This window comes from Pongo pygmaeus, chromosome 13 (assembly GCF_028885625.2).
Source record: "Pongo pygmaeus isolate AG05252 chromosome 13, NHGRI_mPonPyg2-v2.0_pri, whole genome shotgun sequence".
In the NCBI taxonomy this organism is placed as follows: domain Eukaryota; kingdom Metazoa; phylum Chordata; class Mammalia; order Primates; family Hominidae; genus Pongo; species Pongo pygmaeus.
In genome coordinates this window covers 123,036,927-123,053,920 of record NC_072386.2, presented here as the reverse complement: position 1 = coordinate 123,053,920, position 16,994 = coordinate 123,036,927, and the positions used below count along the sequence as shown (strand labels likewise).

General features: G+C 41.7%; 1 protein-coding gene across 16 annotated transcripts in view; it reads left to right on the top strand.

The window, feature by feature from the left end:
- Nucleotides 1–16,994, top strand: part of SETX (senataxin) — a 96,307-nt gene that overhangs the window by 7,973 nt on the left and 71,340 nt on the right. For 8 of the 16 annotated variants that reach the window (XM_063649988.1, XM_063649986.1, XM_063649987.1 and 5 more), the window contains exons 4-8: nucleotides 2,336–2,546; nucleotides 6,184–6,293; nucleotides 10,920–10,952; nucleotides 12,463–12,682; nucleotides 14,242–14,361. In XM_063649988.1, coding sequence (XP_063506058.1) covers nucleotides 2,336–2,546; nucleotides 6,184–6,293; nucleotides 10,920–10,952; nucleotides 12,463–12,682; nucleotides 14,242–14,361 — 694 coding nt within the window. The remainder of the gene's footprint in view (nucleotides 1–2,335; nucleotides 2,547–6,183; nucleotides 6,294–10,919; nucleotides 10,953–12,462; nucleotides 12,683–14,241; nucleotides 14,362–16,994) is intronic. The other 8 variants (XM_054502282.2, XM_054502278.2, XM_054502281.2 and 5 more) reach the window with 1 other exon arrangement.

Below are 16,994 nucleotides of genomic sequence, written 5' to 3'. Positions count from 1 at the left end.
CTCCGCTAATTTTTAAAATTTTTTTGTAGAGACAAGGTCTTACTATTTTGCCCAGGCTGGTCCTGAACTCCTGAGCTCCAGTGATCCTCCCGCTTTGGCCCCCCAGTGTTGGAATTACAGGCATGAGCCACCATGCCTGGCCGACTTTGAAGGCTAATATAAGTCAAGTTCCTAACTCATTGCCTGGTATATAGTAGGTGCTGAGTAAATGTTTATCACTGATGGAATTGAAACCTGGATCAGAATTTTATGATCTGTCACTTTTAGTCACATTGGTATAAAATAATTGAATGAAATAAGAGTCATTGGGAGGGGATTTGTTTCATAATTTTTTGGTCAGTGCTATAATACATGCATGTATCTGAATATCTGAATGGCCTGGGTTTTTGTTAGTGGGTTTTTTTTTTTTTTTTTTTTTTTTTTGAGACAGAGTCTGACTCTCTTGTCCAGGCTGGAGTGCGGTGGTGCAATCTCAGCTCACTTCAACCTCTGCCTCCCAGGTGGGTTCAAGTGATTCTCCTGCCTCAGCCTCCCAAGTAGCTGGGACTAAAGGCACGTGCCACCACACCCGGCTAATTTTTTATTTTTAGTAGAGATGGGGTTTTACCATGTTGGCCCAGCTGGTCTCAAACTCCTGACCTCAGGTGATCTGCCCACCTCGGCCTCCCAAAGTGCTGGGATTACAGCTGTGAGCCACACTGTGCCTGGCCAGGGTTTTTTTTTTTAAATTGGTAATAATAACTTCTTTTTTTCTTTTTTTAATGGGCAAATGGCATAAACCTCTAAGGGCAAGCATATTTTCCAGTCATGATAACAAAAGTGAAAGATATAATTCTAATATTTGGCTTTGAATATTTGGTTTATTTATTTGATGAAAAACAGAATGTAGACCATAGAGATACGTATAGTGTCTAGAGGAGAGGATGGTTAGTAATGGATTCGTGCTGAGAAACGTGCATTTTATAAGGTTTTCTAATTATGAAGCTATCCAGCGTCTTTTATACTACAAGCTGCGCTAAGGTAGTTAGCTATGGCTAGAACATAGAAGGGAAGACATAGAAGGGCCTCGGTTTTGCATTTGACAGAGAAGCTCCAGCTTCTCTTTTTTTTTTGAATGTAGTTGATAGGGATGTTGAGATATTTATAGAAAAATTCTACAAGAGAAGTGTTTAAGGCTGAGCGCTGTGGCTTACACCTGTAATCCCAGCACTTTGGGATGCTGAGGCAGTTGGATTACGAGGTCAGCAGTTTGAGACCAGCCTGGCCAACATGGTGAAAGTCCGTCTCTACTAAAATACAAAAATTAGCCAGGCGCGGTGGTGGGCGCCTGTAATCCCAGCTACTCGGGAGGCTGAGGCAGGAGAATCGCTTGAACCCGGGAGGCCTAGGTTGCGGTGAGCTGAGACCACGCCATTGCACTCCGGCCTGGGTGACAGAGCGAGACTCTGTCTCAAAAAAAAAGAAAAAAAAGTGTTTAAACATATCATACTGTTTTTTGTTTTCTTGTTGTTTTTTTTCGTTTGTTTGTTTTTTTGTTTGAGATGGAGTTTCCCTGTTGTTGCCCAGGCTGGAGTGCAATGGCGTGATCTCGGCTCACTGCAATCTCCGCCTCCTGAGTTCAAACGATTCTCCTGCTTCAGCCTCCCGAATATGGGATTACAGGCATGCACCACCACGCCTGGCTATTTTTGTATTTTTAGTAGAGACGAGGTTCCTCCATGTTAGTCAGGGTGGTCCTGAACTCACGACCTCAGGTGATCAGGTGATCCGCCCACCTCGGCCTCTCAAAGTGCTGGGATTACAGGCAGGAGACACTGCGCCTGGCCTGTTTTCTTTTTCTCTTAGAGACAGGGTTTCCCTCTGTCATCCAGGCTGAAGTACAGTGGCACAATCATAGCTCACTATAGCTTCAGATTCTTGGGCTCAAGTGATCCTTCTGCTTCAGCCTTCAGAGAAGCTAGGATTGTAGGCATGCACCACACCTAGCCAATTTTTCTTTTTTTTTTTTTTTTTTTTTAGTGACAGGGTCTTGCTTTGCTACCCAGGCTGGTCTCGAACTCCTGGCCTGAAACAGTCCTCCTACCTCAGCCTTCCAAAATGCTGGGATTATAGCTGCGAGCCACTGTGCCTAGCCAATATCTCATACTGTGTGTACTCATTTTTCATAAAATGAGTGGCCACATTTGAATAGTTTTCTTTAAATCTAAAATATAATCTCTAATACTTTACATTTCAGAATTTTTGTACTTAGGAAAAGGCTTTCTAGGTCGTCACATTCAGTGTATTTTGTTGATGATAAGACATAACGCATGCTGCCCATTTTATTTTCCTCTAGGTTTTATGGGAATTAGAAACCTTACGTCTCATAAATCACTTTGAAAAATCCATGAAGGCAGAAATTGGAGATGATGATGAGTTATATATAGTAGACAACAATGGAGAGATGCCACTGTTTGACATCACTGGGCAAGACTTTGAAAATAAGCTTCGAGTTCCTCTTCTTGAAATACTGAAATATCCTTACTTGCTTCTACATGAACGTGTTAGTGAGTATCTTGATGGTTCCTCAAGTTATATCAGTTTTATTATTTTAGTATCATAAGAATTTAGGCTTATCTATATTGCAAATTTGTTTACTAAACATACAATTAGGATATATAATTAGGACTTCATTTTTTTCCAACATTTTTTATTTTTTGAGTTCAAACACAAAATACCTATTTTTAGGGGTATAGTTCAAACTTATCTTGTTCAGAGGGTAACTGAAGATCGTTTTTATTTTTTTTGAGACAGGGTCTTGCTGTGTCTCCTAGGCCGAAGTGCAGTGGCGCAGTCATGGCCCACTGCAGCCTCTACCTCCTGGGCTCAAGTAATACTCCTGCCTGAGCCTTGTGGGTAGCTGGGAGTACAGGTGTGTGCCATTGCGCCCAGCTAATTTTATGTTGTATTTATTGTAGAGATGAAGTTTCACTGTGTTGCCCAGGCTGGTGTTGAACTCCTGGGCTCAAGCAGTCCTTCCACCTTAGCTTCCCAAATTGCTGGGATTATAGGCACGAACCACTATGCCTGGCTCTCAACATTTTATTGTGAAAGTTTTTTAACAAAGAAAAGTAAATTATACAGTGAACATGATATACCCATCACATAGATTATACAGTTGTTAACATTTTGCTATATTTGCTTTATTACATATCTGTTCATCTCTTTGTTCAATTATTAATAATTTTCATTCTCGCCGGGCATGGTGGCTCACGCCTGTAATCCCATCATTTTGGAAGGCTGAGGCAGGCAGATCACCTGAGGTCAGGAGTTTGAGACCAGCCTTGCTAACATAGTGAAACCCTGTCTCTACTAAAAATACAAAAATTAGCCAGGTGTGGTGGCAGGCACCTGTAATCCCAGCTACTCAGGAGGCTGAGGCAGGAGAATCACTTGAACCTGGAAGGCGGCGTTTGCAGTGAACCAAGATTGTGCCACTGCACTCCAGCCTGGGTGACAGAGGGAGACTCTGTCTTAAAAAATAGTAATAATAATAATAATTTTCATTCTTGTAGTATGTCTGTGGCAGGGTTCTCAGCCTTGCATTGGTGACATTTTGGATAATCCTTTGCTGTGGGCTGTGTCGTCCATTGTAGGATGTGTAGCAGCATCCCTGGCCTTTGTCTACTAAATGCCGCTAGCACTCCCTATCTCCTTTGTGACAACCAAAAATGTCTCCAGATGTTGCTGAATACCCCTTTTGCAGAGTGAGGTATAAAATCACCCCTGGTTGGGAAATGCTATTCTGTAGTAATTTTCATTAACCACCATAGCATGGCTTATTATAGCTCTCTAGGTTTTGGTTGTTGATATTTGCATTTCATAATACGAATCTCTTGAAAGTAAAGGCATTTCCCTAACCTATCAAATCTAACAATACCTTTTTTTTTTTTTTTTTAAAGAGTCTTACTGTCGCCCAGGCTAGAAGTGCAGTGGCATGATCTTGGCTCACTGCACCCTCTGTCTCCTGGGTTCAAGCGATTCTCCTGCCTCAGCCTCCCGAGTAGCTGGGATTACAGGCGCCTGCCACTACACCTGGCTAATTTTTTGTATTTTTAGTAGAGACAGGGTTTTGCCATGTTGGCTAGGCTAGTCTCAAGCTCCTGACCTCAAGTGATCCGCCCACCTCGGCCTCCTAAAGTGCTGAGATTACAGGTGTAAGCCAGCGTGCCTGGCCCAAAATAACAATACTAAAATCTAGTTCATTTTCATATTTTCCCAATAGTTACAAAATGTGTTTTTGGCTGATTTGCTTAAATTAGAATCTAGTCAGGGACCACACATTGCATTTGGTACATAGTTCTTCCAGCTCTTTTAATTCAAAACCGTCTTCTCAGCCTCGGCAGCTTAGCAACACCCTCCCTCCCCCATCTCTACAAAAAAGAAAATTTAGCTGGATATAGTGGCACGTGCCTGTATTCCTAGGTACTCAGGCTGAGGTGGGAGGATCATTCGAGCCCAGGAGGTTGAGCCTGAGGTGAGCCATGAGCACACCACTGTACTTTATTCTGGGCAACAGCGCAAGACCCTGTCTCTAAAAAACCCAAAAACAATCTTCAGTTGACCCTTGAACTGTGCAGATCCAGTCATACATGGATCTTTTTTCAACCAAAGTGGAATCAAAAATACCATATTTATGGGTTGCAAAACCCGCTTCTCTGGAGGGTCGACTTTAGACATATGCTGATTTCTCAGGGCCAAGTGCAGGAGTCAGCTGTGTGTGGATTTTGGTATCCTGGAACCAAACCCCTGCACGTGCCAACTGTGTTTGTACAGAAACCAACATGTGCCCTCATCTTTTTTTTTGGCCATGAGTTTGACTTGTTGGGGGAGGCCATATATTTGCCCTGTAGGATAACATACTTTATGGATTTTTCTGATTTCTTTCCTGTACGGTTTGTCTAAACCAATAAATTCAAAGTAACTAGATTTGAAAATTCTAAGACTTTTTCAAGTATTAAAGAATAATCTATCCATAAAAGTGTACAAGCTTGATGTTTTTTTGCAAGTCACAGATTTGTGTAGCCAGCATCCAGATAAAAAATCAAAACATCAACATCCCAGGAGTGTCCTTCATGCTTTTCTACTCATTATGCCTCCCCATCCCTAAAGCCAACCGCTGTCACTAGTGAAAAAACTATGATATTGAAAATGTAATATGAAAAAACGACAATATTTTTTGAAATTTTACCACTAAAGTTGATTCATCTGAAAGGGTAAGTGCATTGTTCAGTAAATGGGAGTGGGATAGCTAGTCACTTAGGGGTCAAGCTGACTTTGTTCCTTAGTTTTGTATCAGATAAAGTCTAGGTGGATCAAAACATAAAATACAAATGGAGTTGGACCTATAACCATATGGTTACAGGTCCTTTATACGTTCCCTATGAAGATAATTATCCTAAGTGTGAATAAAGAGCTACATTCTTTTTTTTTTTTTTTTTTTTTTTTGAGTTGGAGTTTTGCTCTTGTTGCCTAGGCTGGAGTGCAATGGCATGATCTCAGCTCACCGCAACCTACACCTCCTGGGTTCAAGTGATTCTCCTGCCTCAGCCTCCTGAGTAGCTGGGATTACAGGCATGCGCCACCACACCTGGCTAATTTTGTATTTTTTTTGTTTTCTTTTCTGAGACAGAGTCTCGCTCTGTCGCCCAGGCTGGAGTGCAGTGGCGCGATATCGGCTCACTGCAAGGTTTGCCTCCTGGGTTCATGCCATCCTCCTGCCTCAGCCTCCCGAGTAGCTGGAACTACAGGTGCCCACCACCACGCCCGGCTAATTTTTTGTATTTTTAGTAGAGACAGGGTTTCACCGTGTTAGCCAGGATGTTCTCAATCTCCTGACCTTGTGATCCGCCCACCTCAGCCTCCCAAAGTGCTGGGATTACAGGTGTGAGCCACCGCGCCCGGCAAAAAAGGGATCTATTCTAATAAGGTCAGAATAATTTCTAAGAACACCCTGTGATCAACGGATTTAGCCTGTCAGGTAAATATTGTTCCTGCATTTTCAATATAAGCATTTTTATGCCTCAATTTGGAAAAATAAAAAGCAAATTTTTATTTATTTACAGAATAGCCCAAGGAGCCTAATTTAGGGAATCTTGATGAGGTGATAAGATTTATGTATTTTACTTATTTTTTTCTTTTTAGACGAGTTATGTGTTGAAGCACTTTGTCGGATGGAACAAGCCAATTGCTCCTTTCAGGTGTTTGACAAACATCCAGGGATCTATTTGTTTTTAGTCCATCCCAATGAAATGGTGAGTGTGAGTGTTGGGCGATAGAAGGGTATATTGTACTTTTGTACCTATAGATAGCTTATAATAGCGGTTTTTGGTGTGGATTTTGTTTAAAATGTTTGCTAAAATTTTTCTTGCTTTAAAATTTACTACAGTTAAGTAGAGGGCGCTCTGGGGTCAAAGAAGAGGAGATCTGAGAGGGTAGGGGATACTTACCGACAGGTGATGCTTGAGCGTAAAAGACAAACGGGAATAACTTGATGTACTTTCAGTATGTTGAATTGAACTCAAGGAGACCTCTTCTCTTGACTTTCTCACCTGCTTGACCCACTGGTCAACACATGGAGATACCGGTTAAAACATTTGAAAAGTTATTTTGCTGATAGATTAGAATTAAAACAAGGGAAGGTAGGGAGGGGGACTGGGAAATTCTGGTGCTAGAGATGAAGAAGGACAAAATCCAGAACAATGAGCAGGAACAGAAGCAGATAGCATTGAAACCTGACATAGCCCTTTGGCTAAGGTTTGAGATCTTGTCACCTTTTGTGGTAAGACAGTCTGTGCTTCAGGTCTCATGCCTAATGCCACCTAGAACTGAGTGACTACGTTAAGCCAGTAGCCAGGAAGGGCTGCTCTGCCAGTGTAAGGCAAGAAAAATTACGTTTTTTTAAAAAAGCATGGTAATGGGATTGCCAGTCAAGATGATGGTGAATTTCAGTTTCCTCTGGGCCAAACACATACCAATGATATAAAAAAATGCAAAAGGAGGAAATTAAAGAAGTATAATCACATTCCTCCAAAGGAAAACTTATTTCTGTGGACCAGCAATGAAACAGAAACATAAAGTAATAAATGAGTGGAAACCTGTAGGCCTGGGTGGCAGTGGGTAGCTGGGGATTCAGCTTGTGCAGGACAGCAGGAATTAGAAGTATACTCCAGGCAGGGCAAAGAACCAAAGCCAAACTCCGCACTTCAAACAAGGGGCGGATGGGGGTGCTCCTTTGCCTGTGAAAGAAGGTTGCCAAAGTATTAAAAAGGTTCACTGGCTTTTTAAAAGCTGTTTACATATGGAGGAAGCAGGTCTGGTCTTGTAACCAGTGCCTGGGCGAAGCACTTGCAGCCTTGGTGACTGAGTCTACCTAGCCCTTGTGTAACCAAAGGTTGGGAGCCCTGAGCTGCCGACAGTAGACCTGGTTCTGGAGCAGGACTCTGAAGGATGGATGGAAAGCAGCCCAAATTGATATTTAGGAAGGGGAGGGGTAGTCGTAGGAGGGACACAGAATTCCTCCATCGGATGAGCTTGCAAACCAAATCCCTGAAACACACGAGGAAAGCGCATGCTCTGACAGAGAACAAAGACCGGCGCTGTTGGTCCTTTCCCTAGGTTTAACTCTAGAGGAACTTGAAAGAGAAAATGGAGACCATTGAGAGAAACTCTGAGTTGACAAGGGCTGGTTTATTAAAAAAATGTTTTATTATTATTATATTTTATTTTTTGAGACAGAGTCTCGCTCTGTCGCCCAGGCTGGAAGTAGAGACAGGGTTTCACCAGGTTAGCCAGGCTGGTCTCAAACTCCTAACCTCAAATGATGCATCCACCCTGGCCTCCCAAAGTGCTGAGATTGCAGGTGTGAGCCACCACGTCCAGCCAACAAGGGCTGTTTTGAAAGGTGAATGTGGGAGATGGGGAGGAGAACATCCTTAGTTTGTGAATTCCTTTTCACTCTGGGGTATTGGGTCCTATCTGGCAGTGCCTATGGGAGGCACTATGGAATTAGCTCTCAGAGCATTCTCCCACAGCCAGAGAATAAAATGGGCTGTGGGAGAATAAACTAGAAAAGGAACTGTTAAGGTTCTGCTTCCATTTCTCCCTCACCATTGCCTTAGATGAATAAAACCTGCATCCAAATCTGTTGTCAACTAAAAGATCCGATCCAGGTGAAGGTAGGAATGAAATCAGCACAGTGGATAACCCCTAATGTTTGTGAGGCACTGAGACAAGCAGGTGGAGACCAGTTAACCACCGATAATTGCTTCAGTATCATCCCCTCTTAACCCCAGGACTTGGGGGATTACAGCCCAGTAGTGTCTTCTAATGCTGCTTCTGCCCCGGAGTAAAGGGTGACGACCTGACTTAGAAAATTAAAATGCATGGCAGTGAGTGATTATGTTTTTCTGGCTTGGATTTTATCCACCACTCAGCCCTGAATTGATTGGGCATAAGCCAGTCTGGAGTCTGGCCTTCCATAGGCACTGCCTGATAGGAGCCAGTACCCCACAGTGAAAAGGAATTCACAAACTAAAAATAATAGACATACGAGAAACATGAAGATTTCAGTAGAAGCAGATATATTAGGACACTTGTCCAATAAGTTTAAAATTATTATAGTAAACACGCCAGAAGAAATACAGGGAGATACTAATGTGAAATAACTAGAAAACGTGAGAACCAACAAACTTACACGTTGTGCACATGGACCCTAGAACTTAAAAGTGTAATTAAAAAAAAGAAAATGTGAGAACCAAGCCAAGTTGTAACATTGAAAAATGAGATATTTAAAATAAAGGCTTCAGGGGATGGGATAAATAATAAGTGGATACAGCCAAGAGAATGAGTGACTGAATTAGAAGACCAGATTGAGCAAATCCCTAAGAAGAAAAAGAGAAATAGAAAATATAAAAAGAAAAGCTAAAAGATAAATGGAGGGTAGAAGTAGTAGTGTTAACAAAGATGTAAGACGTCCCAGAAAGAGAAAAATAAAAATCAGGACAAAGAAATACCAGAGATATGCTGGGCACGGTGGCTCATGCCTGTAATCCCAGCGCTTTGGGAGGCTGAGGTGGGCAGATCACCTGAGGCCAGGAGTTCGAGACCAGCCTGGCCAACATGATGAAACCCTGTCTCTACTAGTAATACAAAAAAATTGGCCAGGCATGGTGGTGCGTGCCTGTAGTCCCAGCTACCTGGGAGGCTGAGGCAGGAGAATCGCTTGAACCCGGGATGCAGGGGTTGCAGTGAGCCGAGATTGCAACATTGAACTCCAGCCTGGGCAACAAGAGCAAAACTCCACCTCACAAAAGGAAAGTTGTACTATATGGAAAGAGAAGTTAGATCCCTACCTCATTATCATTCATAATGACAAAATCTATCTAAAAAACCATAGTTAGGTTCAGTTTTCAAACTCTTCGCAGGAAATAGAGGTGTACAGCATTTAGATTGTAAGGTGAGGAAAGGTTTGTTTTATTTTTTTGAGACAGGGTCTTGCTCTGTCACCCAGGCTGGAGTGCAGCGGCGTGATGACAGCTCACTATAATCTCTGCCTCCCAGGCTCAGGCATTTCACCAAAATCTCCTTCCTCGGTCACCATGCCCAGCTAATTTTTTGTAGAGCTGGGATTTCACTGTGTTGCCCAGGCTGGTTTCGAACTCCTGGGCTCAAGTGCCCCCGTAGCTCAGCCTCCCAAAGTGTTGAGATTACATGCATGAGCCACCATGCCTGGCCTGAGGAAGGGTTTTATAAAAACAGAAGCATTGATTATGAAAGGAAAGTTGATGAACTTGACTATATTAAAATGAAAAGTTATTTATCAAAAAACACCATAAAGAGAGTGAAAATACTAGTTAAAAATTGAGAAAAGGGCTGGGCATGGTCGCTCATGCTCGAAAGCCCAGGCCTTTGGGAAGCCAGGGCTGGAGGATTGTTTGAAGCCAAGAATTCAAGACCAGCCTGAGCAACATAGCAAGAACCTATCTCTACAAAAAAAAATTTTTTTTAATTAGCTGGGCATAACGTTGCACACCTGTAGCCCTAGCTACTCAGGAGGCTAAGGTGGGAGGCTCACTTGAGCCCAGGAGGTTGAGGCTGCAGTGAGCCCTGATCATGCTGGTGCACTCCAGCCTGGGCAACAGAGTGAGACTCTTTCTCAAAAAAATAAAGTAAAAAATTGGAAGAAGATAATCATATTACTAACAATATGAAAAATATGAAGCTCTGAACAGGCATGTCCCAGAACAGAAGAGGAACTACCAATAGCTAATAAATATATGAAGGAATGTTTTCTATTTAATCATCAGGGAAATAAGAAGACCACAGTGATATGCCATTTTATTTTTGTGTGATAGCCTGAGAATACAATTTTGGAGAGGTCATGCATTTGCAAAATCTCTTGTTATTGCTGGTAAAAGGTCTAATTTAGCTGTCATGTCCGTTTAGTCCTCTTTAATCTGGAACATTTCATTGTCTTGCATGACAGTTACTTTTCTGAAGAATACAGTCATTCCTGCTGTGCCTCTTTTTAAAAAAATAAGTGAGGCTGGGCACGGTGGCTCACGCCTGTAATCCCAGCACTATGGGAGGCCGAGGTGGGTGGATCATGAGGTCAGGAGTTCGAGACCAGCCTGGCCAGCATGGTGAAACGCCGTCTCTACTAAAAATACAAAAGTTAGCTAGGCGTGGTGGTACACACCTGTAATCCCAGCTACTTGGGAGGCTGAGGTAGGAGAATGACTTGACCCCGGGAGGCAGAGGTTGCAGTGAGCCGAGATGGTGCCACTGCATGCCAGCCTGGGCGACAGAGTAAGACTCTGTCTCAAAAAAAAAAAGTGTGTTCCTCACTTTGGGTTTGTCTGATGTTTCCTCATGCATAGGTTCAGGTTACACATTCCCAGCTGGAGTACCATGTAAGTGATGTTACTGTCCTTCTCAGCTTGTCATATGTAGACAGAGGCACGCCATATCCTTTGCAACTCATGGTGATGTAAATTTTGAGCATTCAGTGAAGGTGCTGTCCCATTTCTCTGCTGTGTAATTTCTATTGTTTAGATACTTTAAGACCATGTAAATACTCTGCATTTCACCAACATCTCCTCCTAAATTTAGCGTTCATTAATGTGTCTTGCCTGAACTATGATGATTGCAAGATGGTAATTTCCTAACTCCAGCACTCTCCATGTTTACTGGTTACCACTTGACATTGATTGTACAGTAATCAAGAGTCTTTTTCCCTTCTACCACTTATTATCAGTAAGGTCTCATGGATTCCAAAACTTTTTCAGTAGTTTATAATTTGTTGCTTATGTTGGCATAGAGCTCATGCTTTTACCTGTGGGGTCTGTATTTTTCCAACTTTTTGATTACAATCTGTAGTAAAAAATGTTTTCCTTGTGTGTACATATGCCTATATAATGTATTTTGTAAAATAATACTTTTACTATGAAGGATGCACTCTTGATATTTTTCTGTTCTATTTAGTTTTTTTTTTTTTTTTTTTAAACGCTGGTTGTGAGCACTAAATTTAATTCATAGTCTCCAAGAAATTTAAAATCACTTTTTTATGCTATTCTGCCATTTAGAACTGCCCTTTTATTTCTTTTGAGATTCCTCATTTTGTGTTTTCTTTCCTTTTTTGGACATTCTGTTATGGAAAATTATAAACATAAAAGTAGCAAGAATGGTGTAATGAATCCCCTGTAATCCATCAGTTAGCTTTATCAATACATGGTCAACATTCCACTCCCCTTTGGATTAGTTTAGAGCAAATCTTAGACATCAGAGCATTTCATCCACAAAATATTTCAGTATGTATTTCTAAAAGATAAAGACTTAAAAAAACCGAAAAATATTATTATATATATATTTTTTGAGATGGAGTCTTACTCTGTCGCCCAGGCTGGAGTGCAGTGGTATGATCTTGGCTCACTGCAACCTTTCCCCACCAGGTTCAAACAATTCTCCTGCCTCAGCCTCCCAAGTAGCTGGGACTACAGGAGTGTACCACCATGTCCAGCTAATTTTTTTGTATTTTTAGTAGACACAAGATTTTGCCATGTTGGCCAGGCTGGTCTTGAACTCCTACCTCAGGTGATCTGCCCGCCTCAGCGTCCCAAAGTGCTGAAATTACAGGTGTGAGCCACTGCGCCCAGCCAGAGAAATACTATTATTGTATCTAAAAGAATAATTCCTTAATGTTGTGTTGCCAGTCAGTGTTTGAATGAATGGAAATGATTGTCTAAAACTGTTTATTAGGGGTTAGTATGTTCAAATCAGGATCAAATAAGGTCCACACATTGCATTAATTAATATCTCACATGTGTTTTAAAATCTGCAGAGAATCCTGTTTTCTTCTCTATGTTCTTGCTGTTTGTAGACCATTGTTTATTGAATTAAGTAATAAATATATTCTGCATTTAGGTTCGGCGTTGGGCTATCTTGACTGCAAGAAACTTGGGGAAGGTGGACAGAGATGATTATTATGACTTACAAGAAGTTTTAATTTGCCTTTTTAAAGTCATTGAGTTGGGGCTTTTAGAGAGTCCAGACATTTATACTTCTTCTGTCCTAGAGAAGGGTAAACTGATTCTTCTGCCCTCACACATGTATGATACTACCAACTACAAAAGCTATTGGTTAGGTGAGTATTGTTCCTACACTAATATAATTAGTATTTTCGTATAGTTCTGTTTTTTGAGACAGGCTCACTCTGTTGCCCAGGCTGGAGTGCAGTGGCACCATCTCCACTCACCGCAAGCTCCACCTCCCAGGTTCAAGCAATTCTCCTGCCTTAGCCTCCCGAGTAGCTGTGATTACAGGCAGCCGCCACCACACCTGGCTAATTTTTTGTATTTTTAGTGGAGACGGGGTTTCACCATGTTGGCCAGGCTGGTCTCGAACTCCTGACATCAAGTGATCTGCCCATCCTGGCCTCCTAAAGTGCTGGGATTACAGGCGTGAGCCACCGCACCCGGCCCTGTGGTTCTTATGAGGGTCCTAAAAGGGAAGTGTTCTCTTTGGTGATCTGTTAAAACTTGCTAAAGATAGGATTTTATAGTTCTCAGTTCTTATTCTGTCATTAAGTTGACTTAACTATTACATATCTTGTTATTAAACAGTATTTATATCCTAGAAACTTTTCTGTAGTAAGCGGTACATTTTCAAGCACTGGCAAATGAATCGAATCTTGTTTACGGCCACATTTTATTAATAAAATATTAGTGTAATGGTTGGCTTTAAATAGGATTTGATTGTTAATACTCCTTTTTCAGTGTGTAAAATATTTCCTGGTAGAACTGGGCATGGTGGCGCACGCCTGTAGTCCCAGCAACTTGGGAGGCTGAGGCGGGAGGATCATTTAAGCCCAGGAATTTGAAGCTGCAGTGAGCTAGGATTGTGCCACTGCGCTCCAGCCTGGGTGACAGAGGGAGATCCTGTCTCTTAAAAAAAAAAAAAAAATTAAATTTTCCTGGTAGAGTTGTCAGTATTGTTTACAAGTCCTATAGTGGCTCAAAATACTTTTTTTTTTTTTTTTTTTGAGACGGAGTTTTGCTGTGTTGCCTAGGCTGGAGTGCAGTGGTGCAATCTCGGCTCACTGCAAGATCCGCCTCCTGGGTTCACGCCATTCTCCTGACTCAGCCTCCCGAGTAGCTGGGAGTATAGGCGCCTGCCACCATGCCTGGCTAATGTTTTGTATTTTTTAGTAGAGACGGGGTTTCACCATGTTGGCCAGGGTGGTCTCGATTTCCTGACTTTGTGATCTGCCCGCCTTGGCCTCCCAAAGTGCTGGGATTACAGGTGTGAGCCACCATGCCCGGCCTCAAAATACTTCTATACCATTTCTTTGATTCCAAATCTTAAGGTCACGTGTCATAAATGGCAGTGATTTTTTTTTCTTTCTTAGTGGTATATAGAATATGGTACATCTTAAAATTGAAGGCATTTTATATTGATGAGATGCAAGTTACATGGTAGTTATCTTAGAAATTGTTTTCTAATCATTTTCTACTTTCACACTTGAATTAGTCTAAAGTTCTATTACTTGGGAGCAGTTGTGTATGAATATCTGAGACTTAAATGTTTGAGAATCTAAATACTATCTTGCTTCATCTTCTTGCCTTGTTATTCTTTTGCAAACTAAACCAGGGATTAGTATAGTATTATTTCATCAATTCAAGATAACTCTAAATGATCTTACAGGTATTTGCATGTTGCTGACCATTCTTGAAGAACAAGCCATGGATTCCCTATTGTTGGGCTCAGACAAACAAAATGATTTTATGCAATCGATACTTCACACTATGGAGAGGGAAGCAGATGGTAATAAACTTTACTTGCTGAATGTTTTTGAATATAGTGATGATGATGCACTTTAAAAATGATAGTGTCACTGCAGGAATTGGTGTATGTTGTGGAGAAAAGAATTTTTCTGGTTTAGTAATAGATTCAGACTTTTTGTTTTGTTTTGTTTTGTTTTTTGATACGAAGTCATACTCTTGTTGCCCAGGCTGGAGTGCAATGGTGCAATGTCAGCTCACTGCAACCTCCACCTCCTGGGTTCAAGAAATTCCCCTGTCTCAGCCTCCCAAGTAGCTGGGACTACAGGCGTGCACCACCATGCCCGGCTAATTTTTTTGTATTTTTAGTAGAGGATGGGGTTTCACCACGTTGGTCAGGCTGGTCTTGAACTCTTGATCTCAGGTGATCTGCCTGCCTCAGCCTCCCAAAGTGCTGAGATTACAGACATGAGACTTTTAAATCAGAAAGGACCTTTATAATTTAATTCAATACCTTCCTTTCGTAGAAGAAGGGAAGTTAATCTACTTCTTCATGATGAAAAAGTTGGTGGTAGGATGAATATCAGAACCTCTGGGGGACCCATTTGTAATGACATTGTGGTTAGCATTGTGGGGAAAGCCTTCTCTGTCCCGTGGCCTCCCTTTGCCTGCCTCTGTCTCTCTGTGGATCTCTAATGCAGTAGCTGCCGGCCACATGTGATTATGAAAATACATTTAAGTCCATTAAAATGAAACATGCAGTTATTTGCTCCCACTAGTCATATTTCAAGGCTCAATGGCCACACGTGCCTGTACTGTATCCTGTACTGTATTTGAACAATGCAGAGACAAAACATTTCCATCGTCACAGAACATTCTCTTGGATATGCTGCTCTAGATAGTCTAAATAATGAGGCCTAAAACTTGTAGTCATGTTTATTATTAGATCCTGACCTCCTTTTGCTGATGCTTGTATCATGCTAATCATGAAGGATCTGTAATTAAATAAGTGCTTCTAATCTTTATGAAGTAATGAATTAATAAAGACCAAGTATACCAGATCCTATGAAAACATAATGAATATAATTTTTTCCCTTCATTCTCTTCTCTTCATGCAACTTGAATGTAGTATATAAACTCATTTGTGGGAGATTCTAATATAAATATATTAATATTATTCTTTTGTTGATAGGGGCGTATATGTGTGTGTGTGTGTGTCTATATATATATATATATATTTTTTTTTTTTTTTCTTTTTGAGACCAAGTGTTTCTCTCTCACCCAGGCTGGAGTGCAGTGGTGCAGTCTTGGCTAACTGCAGCCTCCGCCTCTGGGTTCAAGCGATTCTCCTGCCTTAGCCTCCCAAGTAGCTGGGATTACAGGTATGCGCCACCATACCTAGCTAATTTTTGTATTTTTAGTAGAGATGGCGTTTCACCCTGTTTTCCAGGCTGGTCTTGAACTCCTGGCCTCATGTGATCCGCCTGCTTTGGCCTCTCACAGTGTTGGGATTACAGTTATGCGCCACCATACCTAGCTAATTTTTGTATTTTTAGTAGAGATGGCGTTTCACCCTGTTTTCCAGGCTGGTCTTGAACTCCTGGCCTCATGTGATCCGCCTGCTTTGGCCTCTCAAAGTGTTGGGATTACAGTTATGCGCCACCATACCTAGCTAATTTTTGTATTTTTAGTAGAGATGGCGTTTCACCATGTTTTCCAGGCTGGTCTTGAACTCCTGGCCTCATGTGATCCGCCTGCTTTGGCCTCTCAAAGTGTTGGGATTACAAGCGTGAGCCACCACGCCCGGTCTTTGGCATATATTTTCTTGCTAGATAATGTCTGACCAGGGCTATTACTCTTTTGCCAACATTTACTGCATAAATTGTTCATTTCTTTCCCTGTGCCTAACTACATGTATAATTCCATCCTTTCTGTTAAGCTAGCTCCCTTACCGTCTTAAAAACAAACAAACACCTTTTTTTTTTTTTTTTTTCCTTTTGAGACAGGATCTCACTCTATCACCCACCCTGGAGTGCAGTGGCTCAATCAGGTCTCACTGCAGCCTTAACCTCCCAGGCTCAAGTCATCCTCCTGCCTCTGACTCCCTAGTAGCTGGGGCCACAGGCATGTGCCACCTTACCCAGCTAATTTTTAAATTTTTGATAGAGACGAAGTCTCACTGTGGGTATAGGCTGGTCTTGAACTCCTGACCTCAAGCAGTCCTCCTGCCTCAGCCTCCCAAAGTGTTGGGATTTACAGGTGTGAGCCACTGAACCCAGCCTTGTCTTCAAAATTTTAATTACCTCTTTGAGAAACTTTTCATAATCGTCTTCACCTAACTACTTTGTTTTTTGTGAGCTTGCTAGACACAGGCACTGTTTCAGATGCAGTGGAGGATACAAAAATATATAAGAAAGTTCAAATGACTGTGGTAAAGTCTGAGAAGTATGAGGGAAGTAAAGTCACAAGTTCTAGGATGACATAACAATAGCAGTAACTGAGTGAATTCAAGCACTTGCCTCAGAAGAGTACTGTAGATGACTGAAGTGGGGGAATGTTTAATACAGGAGGAGACATTTAAGCTGGACTTTTAAGGATGGATAGGATTTTGATAGGTTGTGCTAGAAATGAGGGCATTCTAGTGCTTATTTTGGAAAAAGCCAGTGATCTATTTGT